Source organism: Polypterus senegalus, chromosome 17 (assembly GCF_016835505.1).
Source record: "Polypterus senegalus isolate Bchr_013 chromosome 17, ASM1683550v1, whole genome shotgun sequence".
NCBI classification, from domain to species: Eukaryota; Metazoa; Chordata; class Cladistia; order Polypteriformes; family Polypteridae; genus Polypterus; species Polypterus senegalus.
Window position 1 is genome coordinate 36,968,128 of NC_053170.1, and position 14,658 is coordinate 36,982,785.

Consider the following 14,658-nt stretch of genomic DNA (forward strand, 5'->3'; position numbering starts at 1 on the left):
TAATATAAAACTTAATTCCATCCATCTCCAAATCCTGCTTAACCACAGCAGGTCTGTAGAAAAGCTCCAGCCTATCCCAGCAAGGATAAGGTGTAAAGCAGAAACAATCCCTGGACAAGGCGCCAGTCCTTTGCATGGCGAAAACACACACACACAGTCAATTGAGCATCACCAATCCACCTAACCTACATGTCTTCAAACATAGAGTGAACATACAAACTCCATGAATAGAGCTCCAAAGACTCAAACCCTGCAGCACCATATTGCCTCATACCTTAAATCAGTCAGTCAGTCAGTGTCCAACCTGTTATATCCTAACACAGGGTCATGGGGGTCTGCTGGTGCCAATCTCAGCCAGCACAGGGCGCAAGGTAGGAACAAACCCCAGGCGGGGCACCAGCCCACCACAGGTCACACACACACACCATGCACTCACTAGGGACAACTTAAGATTGCCAATACACCTAACCTGCATGTCTTTGGACTATGGGAGGAAACCGGAGCACCCGGAGGAAACATACACAGACACAGGGAGAACATGCAAACTCTACGCAGGAAGCGAACCTGGGTCTCCTAACTGCAAGGCAGCAGTGCTACCACTGTGCCACTGTGCCACCCCATAGCTTAAATATAAATAGTTATTAAAGTAAACAAAACGTAAATACCTACGATGAAGATTTCAGCAGCAGCACACATGACAAAGTCTTCCCAAAAGGCACATTTTCATACGTCAATGGTCACTAAATACTTTGCTAGACTAGGTGACACCTCTCAAAATCACAATCTTTACTGCATAAACCAAGAACTTCAAACTGACGGGCAAAACAGAAAACTGAAATTACCGATGGGCTCTGCAGCCAATCTTGTACTACAACAGCAAATAAAAAACAAAAAACATTAGTGGGCGATGGATGATCCATATGCCTCATGGAAGGAGTCTCTGGAAGGTCAAATCCAAACACCCCAGGATGATGGGACCTTTTTTTTTTTTTCCTTACATCTTAGTGTCAGCCATTTCCCAATCAGGCAGTCCACATTGAATCCACGCCCACCCTTGTCCAAACTCACCCTTTCCATTACAGGTTTGTATGGAGCTTTGCCAGATCACAGCTGCCTCGGGCTCAAGGTTGGAGCCATCTAGAGATGGCATGTCCATTATGATGCACACAGCTACAACAAGATGGGTTTACAGCACCCAATTAAAGTGCCAGCCCTCTATACTTTTAGAAGGAGCTGATCATAAATAGCCATCTGCAAATTTTCGGCGATAACTTTCTTTCTAAAGCCGTTTGTTGGAGTTCATTGGTGTCCATAAATTACTGATTGAAAATGTATTTGTGAATAATATGGAATTGTCCCTAGTGTGTGCTTGGTGTGTGTGCCCTGCTGTGGGTTGGCACCCAGCCTGAGGTGGTTTTCCTGTGTTGTGCCCTGTGTTGGCTGGGATTGGCTCCAGCAGACCTCTGTGACTCAGTAGTTAGGATATAGCAGGTTGGATAATGGATGAATGGAACAATGGTGTGTTTGGGTGTTTAAACATATGAATCAAGATAAAAATAACTATTTCCAGAATAGCAAAGCACTTAAAAAGCTATTTAATAGACATATCTAGTGATATCTTTTGTTTTCTGACATGCTAAATGTGCTTCTTTGACCACAAAACAAGTGTTGGATTTTTTTTTTTCAGCCATTAAGCATCTTATATACAGAATAATTAAAAAGATTTCATGCTTTTATTTCAAGTTTTTTTTTTTTGTGCCGTAAAAATCCATTTACAGACTATAAGTCCCCCATAAATATAAAGTCTTAGAAAATAAGTGTTTATTTTTTGTTTTGTTTTTTTCTCTCCGCCTTTAATGTGCCACTTCCATGGATATCACAAGTCAGATGTGGAGACCTGGGACAGCCTGGGGTCCGAGTCGATCTCATACCTGTAATGGTAACTCTGCATCAGTTCACGGCATGTATCCCTCAGGTTAATGATCCACTTTTTAATGCCCTTCCTGTTCAAGTACAGAACAAAGAGAAATATGATGCCAATAAATCCAAGGACAATTCCAAGAAAGACATAGGATGTCTGCAAGGCAATCTCTGCATGCTCATTGGAGTGGCACTCAAGTTCTGTGTCTTTCAAGGAGAGCAGCGACACATTGCGAAGCTCTTTAGGGAAGGCGCACACCAACTTTTCAGCATCCACCACGGCTTTAGTGATGTTCAGCCAATCTAAAAAATCTTCGATGCCACAAGTGCAGACAAAAGGATTGTCCCTGAGCTGGATCTGTACCTTCTGCTGCCTGTCAAAATCTCTCAGACTATCTGCTTTAAACGTCTTGATGGCGTTAAAGGACAAGTCAAGCACTTCCAGGCTGAGGCCGTAGAATGTGGAGTTTTTGACAAACACAATTGAATTGTTCCTTAGGTTTAGGTATTTCAGACCAGACAAGGAGGAGAACATGAATGGCGGCAAGTAGATAATCCCATTCTCGGAGAGATCCAGGTCCTGCAAGTTGGCGAAACTGCCTTGACAAAGGGAGCCCATGAGGTCGTCGATGCTCGAGTGGTTGTAAAAGGCGCGACTGAGGTTGAGTCCACGAATGGAGTTGTTCTCGGTGCTGAAGGCATCATGACTGATGACAGCAAGCTGGTTGTTGCTCAGATCAAGGAGGCGAAGATTGCGTAGTGAAGCAAACGTTTTGGGCTCTATCACACTGATTCTGTAAATGACATATACAGCATGTTACAAAATAAAGTTACTTTTAGGCCGCCACTGACAATTAAGACAAATATCAGCAATATAATAAGATAGGTTTGATGTACAAGAATACATAATGGCAATCCAATTGGTAAAAAAAAAAAAAACCTTACCAGAGCCTGTTACAGCATACCGTTTCTGTGACGTCTTCATTAAAGACTTGTGCCCATATTTATCAAGTGTCTCATTATTACTCCTAGAAATTGCACTAAATGTCGGACTAGGATAAGAATTTCTCCTACATCACAGTAGGACATGAGAAGTACAGTAGTTATGAAGCATCCTACACTCACAACCAACAAAGAGCAGGAGTTCACATTTGAGAATGAATGATCTTCTGGCACCGGGAGGCACAAAATGGCACTTTGTGGTTTCATCGTATTAGAAAACTACAAAGCATCCTCATGATTTCCTAACACTAAGGCTTTGCCAGAAAGATAACAGTAATAATAATCAAAGTAGAAAAAAAAGAAGACAAAAAAAGGAAAACATAATAAGGTTGGATATTGTGCTAAGTTGCCCAAAATGTTACCACTTCACAACAACAAGAGTTTTTCATCCATGACCCCCTGTGTGTTGATACCGTCATAAAAATTGCGATTCACATGCGTACTCATCCACACTCTTGGACCAATGATCTTTATGTGCATGCCACCAGTCACGCCAGCACCGCCAGGAAAAACAGTGATTTGCAGTTTGCTTTAACATTACCTCATGGGGGTCAGAGGGGAAATGTATAAATCTGCGTAAGTATGGGAAAGGCGCTATAAAAATAAAATGTATTATTATTATTCTCACATGTTGTAAGGTCATTCAAAGTATGGTGGAAAAGTTGAGAAATGGTTAATTGTAACATACCCAAATCACTGAAATTTCAAAACTGCATTTCCCCTCCATTGCCAAAAAACATGAAGTTACCGACACTCTTTCTTTTTGGCAGACAGAGCATGGCTTCTTGTGTAGATGAATTGATCACATAGCATACAAGACTTGTAACAAATATTATTCTCATGCTGGCAAATCAGTTTTTTTTTTCTTTTACAAATTCATTGTTATCCAGCATTTCCAAAACCTTATGCCTTTCCCGTAAATGTGGGTGCCAATCTTTACCTCAATGCAGTTTTCTGGTAGCTTCTAAGTCCTGGTGAAGTTAAAAGTAGTTTCCTCAATTAGGAAAATACATAAACTGCTTTTATTCCTTCTCCTATGGGTAGGACCAAATTTACGTCACTCTGAGATTTTTAAGACAGTAGAGACCGTTTTCCTACTCTGAGATGTTTGATTAATAACAAGTACTGGACTAGAAGGCTCATAAGTGACTCACACACCCTAAATATATTAAAAATTGGTTGTAGGAGCCTTTTAGAAAGAGGTTAATGGAAATTAAGTAGGAATCAGGCTTAGCCTGGTATAGCTTGGTCACAGGCTGAAGAGAAAATCGACATTAATGTATTAAATACAACTACAGAGGTCCACTGCACAGCAGACAGCCCATTTGTGCATCATGAAGAAGTGTGGCTATTCTTTGTGTCCCTTGATGGGGATTTTACTCCTTTTCACTCTTTGATGGCATGTAAGGTTTGGTCTTCTGCAATGCTAACTTTCACTTCTAACATCTCAAGTCTTCCATGCCATGATATGGAGAAAGTACCCCATGATGCTCCACTATGCAGTGTTACTGTGTAACAACGAGGTCAAAAAAGCTCACTCGTCCTCTACCTGTCTTCTAACAAGCCTGGCCGTGTGCCGACTTTCCAGCATCTCAGCTCTGAGGAATGTAATGGCTCCTTACCCTCAAATTCACCTTTCTAGGTTGCATTTTCCTACACTTATACAGAGTTAAAGAGCATTTTTCAGGATCTTCTACACCTTTTCTCTACTTGCTCAAATGATTGTTTTTAGAAACCTTAGTGACGATTTTCTTTGAAGGTTCCTTTATTCCCTTTGGTGTTGTGGTGGGACTTCTCACAGTTTGAGATGTCTCTGCATGTTATGACCATTCCCAAATGGGTTGAACATGTACAGAATCAGAAAACAGAGAATTAACTTGCAGAGGATTCAGTCAGGACTGGAACTGTAGGTGGTTTAATTTATTGCATTAAAGGAGTTGGGCCATTAGAAGCCCTGATGCAAACTACACTGGCAAAGGTGACTTGAGCAACCATACCTGTGTCACCAAATCACCCCCACAAGGTGGTGCTCTGCCCCTTTATTATGGAGAAACCCCAGCAGTCTAGTACTCATTTAAGATATATAATGGAAGGACAGTTGGCACTAATTGCAGAATTGCTCTAGTGGGGTGGCAAAAGGAAGATTCATTATTACCTGCTGTTACTCATTCTAGTGGTCAGGTTGCCAAGGTTTGCCTGGTCCTTAAAGTGGGAGCTGGAGTCTTAGAGTACAGCAACACCCTAGTTAGCTAGTGGGAGTACGAGGAGTACAGTGCCTGGAATTTCTTAAACCATTACTGACCAAAGAAGTAGACCCTGACCAGTGCTTAATAGGTGTATTAGTGATAAGAAAGAAAGAAAGAAAGAAAGAAAGAAAGAAAGAAAGAAAGAAAGAAAGAAAGAAAGAAAGAAAGAAAGAAAGAAAGAAAGAAAGAAAGAAAGAAAGAAAGAAAGAAAGAAAGGTAGGTAGGTAGGTTTGGGGCTTAAAATCTGGCAAATGCATTTGCACCACGCCAGACAGACAAGAGGTGCAACAGACCCAATGAGCCAGATAGAGATTTGCTTATGTCCTTGTATTAATTTCCTGCCTTGTGTGATAATTATGTGACAAAAACTACCTATTTCTGTATTTAGTTTGCAATATTGGCATTATATTGGTTCATTGGTTAATAATGATAATTAATAAATCTTTACATTTAAATAGCACTTTTTTCACCACTTTAACCACCACATGATGCAATGGCAGCCATTAATTGTGACAGTATGCTCACCACACATTAGCTGTTAGGTGGTGAAGTGGTGACAGAGCGACAATTACAGACTGGGGAAGATTAGTGGGCCAGAACGACCAGGTCATGGTGGGCAATTTAGCCTGGACATCTGAATACACCCTGCTCTTTACGAAGGATGCCAGGGATCTTTAATGACCACAGAGAGTCATGATCTTGGTTTTATGTCTCATCTAAATTATGGCTCCATTTTTACAGCACATTCTCCCCATCACTGCACTGGGGTATTGTGCTCATCATTCACATCACAGAGTAAGCGCCCCCTGCTGGCCTCACCAACACCTCTTCCAGCAGCATCCCAAGGTTTGTACACAAATAATCTTGATCTTCCTTTCATATTTGAAGCCCATTCCCATTAGACAACTTTTCCATTAATTTCAGTCATAGCTTTCTTTTATATAATCTTAGCCAGTTGGCGGCACAATCCAGTGAAGGCGATTGTCTAATGCAACATACCCAACAACTGAGAGCAGCTAGTTGGAGACTGGGTAGGATAAACTCACAGAGGTTTGATATTCTCATTAGTTGGGGGCCAGGCTGTGTATTCAGGAGAGCCGACTACCAAATGAAGCAATGAATTCTCACCTGGAAATATAATGCATAGATTGTATTGACAAGGAGTAAGGAACACGTGTGTTTTGAACCTCACAAATACTGAAACTCGTCTGTCTGAAGTCTCATGATTTATGTCCTAAAACAGACTGGAAAAAGTAAAAGGGGCCGAGACAATGGCTGAATGCAGCACAACTATTAACCCTTCATGCAGCACCAGTACAGCGCCGGCTGCGTCGGGCCTCACTCTTGTATTCTACATAGTATGACAGAATGGACAAAAGAAATACAGGAACTCATCGCAGCTGTTAACCCTCCATCAGGCTGAACACCATTGGCTGTCGGAAAAAGGGGCGGGCAGGACAGCGCTGGGAGATCAGCGCTCGGCCGGTAAACGTGATGTGCTCTGCGATTTGGCCAAATGTAATTTGACATGGGACAGCGACAAGGTCAGCGAATACCATCAGCAAATGACAAAAAGTCACGTAATGTGACATCAGCTTTAGACTTTCTGGCGTTAATCAATAACACAGAATTGCAATTACAGTAAATATGTTCAGATTTCATATTATATGGCCGAGTGGTTATCACTGCTGGCTGACAGCCGCAGTGTTCAGGCCGATTCTGCATGTTCTGCCTGTGTTGATGTGGCTTCTCCTCCTACATCCCAAAGTCAAGCGTAACTGGTGACAATAAATTAGTCGTGCATGAGCGAGTCTGGCCATGTGCCTTCACATGCCTTAATGAGAATAAGCAACCTGGATAATGGATGGGCGGATTAAAAGAAAAAAAAAATCTTGGTTTGAGCCAGGAGATTCTACACAGTCACCACGCAAACGTGCACATTGCCTATCTGGAGGATGTTTCTAAATCTTAATAAGCCCTTAAGAAAATTAACATTAGAAGGAGCTGCATGCAACATAGATGGCATTAATATACAAAGTAAATGGCCTATAGACTGTTAAAAATAAATAAATAAAAATAAGGATGCCACTGTGATGCGGTACTTAGTGCTGCTCCCACATGGACACAACATCCTGATTTGCAATCCCATGCCTGGACTTGTCTGAGTGGAGTTCACACGTTCTCCCCGTGTTCCTGTGGGTTTTCTTCAGGTATCGGGTTTTCTTTCCGCATTCCCCAAGAGGGTTCATTGTCAATTTCAAATTTGTGTGTGAGTGGGGCCGGTGAAGGACTGACACCCCACTCAGGCTTGGAACCTGTCTTGTCCCCACTGCTGCCAGAAAAGGCTCTGCTCCCCTGTGACCCTGAGTTGCACTGTGTGCTTGAGAGTGCAATATTATGTTACAAACAAACTGACAAATAAATAAAGCGGCAGACATGCTATACATGAGGCACGTAACACATTATTTGCAATTCCGCATTGTCGGTCTCTCATGAGACTAAACTTTGTACTTCATATTCCTGCATGTGCTGGACGTCAATACAAGGCAGGATGCCACACATATAGTATAGGTCATCCTAAACTTCTTTGGGGGAATTATATTGATTTTGATATTTAAATGTATAATCCAGATAGATTTCTCTTCTACTCCCTACAGACATACCACTATCTCTAAATGGACCCAGTGTGAGGCTTGAACTGGCTCATTGTCTTTGCTCTCAGGGCTGTTGGGAGGTACTGTGCTTCTATTTTACCATTTAAATGAATGGATGGACAATGCATTTCCATAAATTAAACAAGCTACAAGACAGAATAATGTTAGACTAATAAAACTGTGTAAGCCACATAATAAACCTCTGCAATGTGCTTGACCTATAGGTTTGTGTTTCTTCACACTGCGTATGCTTTTTCACTGTCCAGCAACAGAGAGAATACACAAACGGAGTACATGAGAGAGTTCCCTGAAATCTGGAGCTGCACACCATTGTGTCTATGGAACAGGATCTCCTCAAACCCTGGCGCTTCAATTGGGGTTGCAGGTGCCAATCCATCATTGGGCCCACCACACAAACAGGGTCAATATAGATTAGAGTCAGTCTCTAGTCCATAATTTAATATTCAGCCAAGTGTTTGCTTTTGATCATTTTTCCCGTTCATAGACACAAGAGGCTGAAATCTGTCCATTGTAAGACAAAGCTGGTAAGACAATGGGTGTAAAGCATGTTCTTCATTCTCAGGACATCGCTCTGGACTACTCCACATTTGAACGCCAGTTCCAAACTCTAAGGCCACCCTGTGATTTAATACGGTTTGACACTAACAGCCCATCAATTCAAATTGTTTAAAAGGTTCAGGGAGTGACAAGTGAATTGGAGCCTATTAAGACAAAATTCACAAACAGACTGGTTGCCAATGCGTGGTATTTTCATGTACGCATCTTCACGCTGGGACAACTGAGATCTGAAGCCGCAAATCGCGTCCTTGGATTGAAGAAAATTCCACGCCGAAAACGCTGCAGGGGGCAAGAAGATCTGCAAGATCCGACTATCCAGTCCTATTTTTAAATGAATTAATCCTTAAAATGTAAAATGATAACTTATTTTACGCAAAAACATAAACACGTTACATCAAACTGAAAGTGACACTAAAAGTGCTAATTGCAAATTAACGCCAAGATTGTAATACACTTCTTCACACACGGAGTTTCTAATTTTACTTTTGCTTTATGACGGCACTCCAGCGCAACGTCATGAGGCCAAAATTATCTGGGAGCTTCAGTGCTTACAGCGGATCGCCGCTCGGCTAGACTAATTGAGAAGAGCAGCGAAACTCATCGTAATCGGCAGACAGCTTTTACGCGTAAAACAGCTAATAATACAAATCCTTTTCAGAAATTCGAGTATATATCCGATATTGGCTGAGGGCATGTTCTGGATCCATTGATACTTTTTCGATCTACCTATTTATCCGCCCATTTTCCGGAGCCACACACCCAGCGATTTACTACATAAAGCCGCGTAACGCAGTTCAGGTATAAAACGCCGGCAGCATCCAGGCGGCCAAACCTGACCAGCCCATCTGAGGGCTATTCAAAGTCGCCAATTACTCTAACGTGTCTTTATGAAGTATATGTTTCATTAGTTTGAAGATTAATGGTAACAACTAAGAAAACCAAGCATCAATCTTGTTCCAAATATACAAAACAGTACATCATGCTAAAAGTTTTACAGTCAGTACCTACCTGTTATTACTTAGGGACAGCGTGGTTAGATTCTCCAGGGCTTTAAATGGTTCAGGTCCGATCTTACTAATGCGATTCCCCGTGATAAATAAATTCCGGGTGAATCCCGGGATATCTGTGGGAATGGCGGTCAGATACCTCCCGACACATTTAACAGTCTTAGCCGCTTCGGAGCACTCGCAGGAAAGCGGACAAGGGTGGGGCGAGCCGAAAGCCAAGAGGCAGAGCAGCACGAAGAGCAGCGTGCAGAACATCTGGACTCCGGGCGCAGGCATCTTCTTTCAGCAATTGCAAATAATAAAAGGTGCGGCTGTATTCCAATCACAAATATGGTTTCCCGATTGTAGTAGTTAATACGCAAACAGTGAACGAAACCGCCGTGTCCGCACCTGAGCAAAGTCTCTGAACAGCGCTGCAGGTCCGCGCCCTGTCACTGATCTGATGTCCTGCGCGGCACCGCGCACACTGTAGTCGACTTCATGGGAGCCGTTTTCAAAAAGCTTTCCCCTCTCACTTTCCCGCTCTCTAGGTATCTTTGTCGCAGATCTGTTTGTCTTCGCTTAGATTTGTTCGCCTGCTTATAAAATCTTGTCCTCGCCTCTTTTCGTAGCGACAATCCGGTTAAAGTTCTTTGCATTTGAGGGACCTCATCTCCATGTGAAAGGGACTCGCTGGCCAGCCATTCGGGCAGTAGTTGGTGTTCCGCAGACAGACAATGGGATTAAATATAATCAGAGAAGTGGGAGAGCGGGGGGAGGGTCTCGGGCAACACATAAAAGCACTTCTCTTAAAGAGACAGATCTCCCCGACCACCACTCCGCCCATCCGGATTAGTTTTAGATCAAGAAAGATGGACTCGGTGAATCAGTGCCTTTTACATAGCTTTCTGTAGAAGAAGAAGAAGAAGAAGAATTTCTAAGGAAAGTAAATAAATAGCTGCTCGCAGTTTTATTGTCACCTCTCGTTAAGATTAATACAGTTGTTTATATCCCAATTAGATTGGTTTTCCTTCCCAAACTTTAAAAATGTTTTGATGCCAGCTTTATTATCAACATCAACAATCATTCAGTGGGCGCCTGGTGACACACAGGCAGGTGACGTTCATGGATGTGACCCAAGAGCAGCTCTGGACAGAAAATCCGAAAATGAGTCTGTTTTGGGTTAACACTCAGGACAATACTTTAAAAACACATGAGAAATAAAGTTCCCAGAAGAAGAGGGAACAATAATACACGTTTTTCACGACACCAGAGGATATGCAGTCAGGCCATTACATCATATTATAATATTTATCAAATTAAGGAGACAAAGACAACAACAAAGTAAGAGTAATGCAACTAGGTCAATGTGTTTGAAAAATACGGAGAAGGGACCCCCAACTACTCCCCTCTCTCAGCTCCCACCACAGGTAAAGGAGCAGTGACTGTACTTCATATAATACTTCAGAACCAAGCTAGGTGGGTTGGCAAATAAGTTAGTATCCGTTTAATTACAGAAGGACTTGGACACCATGCAGACCTAGGCAGATTTGTGACATATGAAATTTAATGTAAGTAAATGTAAAGTGTTTTATGGAGGAAGTAAAAATGATCAGTTTGAATACACTATGGTAGGTCTGAAAATTAAAAAAAATACCCCTTATAAGAAGGACCTGCAAGCAGTAGTGGACTTGTCATTTTCTACAACCAAACAGTGTTCAGAAGCCAATGTTAGATTATATAGCACCTTGATGTGTGGCGTACAAGTCCAAGGAGGCTCTGCTAACGCTTTATAACAGACTGGTGAGGCCTCAACTGGAGTACTGTGTGGAGTTTTGGTCTCCAGGCTCCAAAAGACATAGCAGCACTAGAAAAGGTCCAGCAACTAAATTAATTCTAGGACTAAGAGGTATGAGGACAGTCTGAAGGAGTTGAACCTTTCCAGTTTAGGCAAAAAGAGATTACGAGGTGACGTAAAAGAAGTGTTTAAAACTCTGAAATGAATGAGTCCAGTGAATCTGGGATGTTATATTAAACAATGAGTTCAGCAGTTGTACACTTGTTAAGGGTAAATTTCGCACAAACATTACAAAGTTTTTCTTCATGTGGGGTAGTTTAAACGTGTGGAATAAATGACTTGGTGGAAAATAGGACTCTAAGGACACTCAAAACTCGTGTTGGTGTTATTTTGAAAGAATCAGGTGGCTCGGATTCGCAAGCTTTGTTGGTCTGAATGGTTCTTTCATATCAAAAGTTTTTCTAATGTTCTGGTATTCTATGGTACTATGAGCACCGCTAAAGACAAGTCTCAATTTCAAATTACAATTTAAGTAGCAAACATTCCTACATGATTCCAAACATAACAATAATACATTTTACTGTATATAGTGCCTTTCACAGGGGCAGGACCAGGCCAATACACTTACCCTATACCTATGTTCCACTACTAAAAACTACATAGAGCAATATATCCAAGCAATCTGGAGTTTGCTTCACTTCTACAAAACCACACTGATGCTGTTTGCTGTAGAAAGGAACTATAAAACCATTAAACGCAGTAAATAATTCTTATTGTTCTCTCTGTCTAGATGCAGCATTGACAGGTCAAGTGACCTGCTCAAGGTGGGCGCTGAATCAGTGGTGGTGTCATTTCATTGCAAAAGTAATATAGGCAGCGTGGTGCAATGATTATGGCTTTGGACTGCAAACCCTGATGTTGTGGGTTCAAATCCTGCCACTGATACAGTTTGACACCTACAAGTGCTCAAAAAAGAAAAGAAATGTAACCAATTATATCTCAAATGTTGTAAGCCACATTGGATAAAGGTGTCAGCCAAATGAATAAATGTAAATGAAGTGGCACAAGTGCAAGGTCAACAGATTATAATATAGCAATGTAGTTACTCCAGATACATAAATAATTTAACATAATATTGTGAGACTTAATTAATTTCAGTACGTCCGGGTGCTCCGGTTTCCTCCCACAGTCCAAAGACATGCAGGTTAGGTGTACTGGCAATCCTAAATTGTCCCTGGTGTGTGTGTGTGCCCTGCAGTGGGCTGGCGCCCTGCCCAGGGTTTGTTTCCTGCCTTGCGCCCCGTGTTGGCTAGGATTGACTCCAGCTGACCCCCGTGACCCTGTAGTTAGGATATAGTGGGTTGGATAATGGATGGTCCTCCCTGCGTGGAGTTTGCATGTTCTCCCCGTGTCTGCGTGGGTTTCCTCCGGGCTCTCCGGTTTCCTCTCACAGTCCAAAGACATGCAGGTTAGGTGGATTGGCGATTTTAAATTGGCCCTAGTGTGTGTGGGGTGTGTTTGTGTGTGTCCTACGGTGGGTTGGCACCCTGCCCGGGATTGGTTCCTGCCTTGTGCCCTGTGTTGGCTGTGATTGTCTCCAGCAGACCCCCGTGACTCTGTGTTCGGATTCAGCGGGTTGGAAAATGGATGGATGGATAATGGATGGATGGATGGAGGGGCAAAGCCTACCCTGGCAGCATAGGGCTCAAGACATGAAATAGTCCAGGAGAGAGCGCCAGTCCACTCAGGTGAAGCCACTTTGGAATCACTGATGAAACACGCACGTCTTTGGTAATGAGTAAGGAAGGATGACACACCTGGAAGAACAGAGAGAAAATGAGAACTCCACTGGGACAACGACGGGGAACTGGATTAGAAGCCAAAGCACTGCACATGCCTGTATACATCTAAGATAAAACCTAGATGACATTTGATGTTGTTGAACTGTAAGTCAATCAGTCATAACATTAATATTCTCATACTTACTCAATCCAATGCAGGGCCCGTGGTACGGAGCACAGGACAGCTCCCTCCAGATGGTTCTTTACACAACGGTGAGATGTATTTGCATAAAATGGAGTACCCCGTCTGTACTTTTCATTAATGACCCCTGGACTTCTAGGGCTGTTTTTAATACTTTCAGGTGTATATAAACTGATGTTCGAATAAGGAATACTCAATTGGCTTATCTGCATAAATTCAACATTAAACGCACTGACACTGTTTACTCTATAAAACCCAAGCTATGCATTTACAAACTTGAATATGGTTTTTATTGTCTACTTGTCTTTGGGAATTTTAGCTTGATTATAAGTATGACACTGAACGCGATGAATCGGTAAAATAGAAAGCAGCCTTTGCCTGGTGGAAAGATCGTGTTGAAGAACACAACTAGATGTTAATTCCTCCGTTTTTTTATGCAAATTGAAGGAAAGAGCAGACAGACGCCGTCTAAAAAAAACAATGCGCTCCCTTCATTAGTGTGTTCTGCTCCCGAGCAGCCTTTGATGATCACGTTCCTTATGCACCAGGGTCCACACCAAGCGCCTAAACGCCGAGGGCGACCTTAGAATCCCGCAGCGATTGGACCGTGACGGGATTGATTGGGAAACCACGCCCACTACTCTGTTGGAAATTGATGCCAGGAAGTTCCAGACCTCCCCTGTGGCTGCCTCAAATAACATCGATCCGAGGGCTCGGCTCGCCTTAGGGCGCCATCCCTTCTAGTCATTCATTGGAAATAAATAATAACAGTAATGTAACGGGTAAAAATAAAATTCGTATGGACTACAGGATTATTCTAGAATAACAATTTAATGCATGCTGCTTCTAGACGCTTCGTAAAATATTAACAAAATGGTTTTGTGTGTCATAGGTTAGTTAATGGTCGCTTTATGGTTTATTGGGGTGTAGTATATCGCTTTAAGTAGGTTAGAAAATCGCTTTATAATCTGTAATAATAATAATTCATCTTCTAAATCAGAAGATTGTCTTCTATTCAGAATTTGCCAAATGTTTTATTATTTTTATATCAGAAAAACAGTTTATATTAAAAATCTTCCCACATCAATCCTTAACTGTCACGGTGGATTTTATACATTGGCGGATGTTTAAGGTTGGTGCCCCAACGGATTTACTACGTTACTAAAATCAATTTCCAATAAAATGATTGTTTTTTTCACTCAGTGTTTTAAGGCCACGTTAATATGTTTATAATCAACGAATAAGATAATTAAAGTCATCGTTCCTAAGCAACGATCACATGCAGTCTCCCAGCTAAGTTTGAAACAAACAGAGAAACATTCAGTATAAATGACGAATTACATCGCGGTTTGAAATTCAGCATAAGAGAGGTCCCTTCATCTTGTGTATTTTGCATTCATTATTTTCTTAATTTACATGTCAGATCCTAAAGCAGCCACTTAAATGACCGAAACGTCGCGCTGGAGTGCCCATGTGCACGCCCCTTAGTC

The 14,658-nt window shown here is 42.0% G+C and overlaps 1 protein-coding gene across 1 annotated transcript; it reads right to left on the reverse strand.

Moving 5' to 3' along the window:
- Positions 1-1,780: 1,780 nt before the first annotated feature.
- On the reverse strand, positions 1,781-10,278 carry LOC120517978 (trophoblast glycoprotein-like). The gene is made up of 2 exons (XM_039740519.1): positions 9,410-10,278; positions 1,781-2,714 (listed from the first exon to the last, which is right to left on the reverse strand). The coding sequence occupies exons 1-2, from the start codon at positions 9,682-9,684 to the stop codon at positions 1,877-1,879; spliced, it is 1,113 nt and encodes a 370-aa protein (XP_039596453.1). The 5' UTR covers positions 9,685-10,278; the 3' UTR covers positions 1,781-1,876.
- Positions 10,279-14,658: the final 4,380 nt, after the last annotated feature.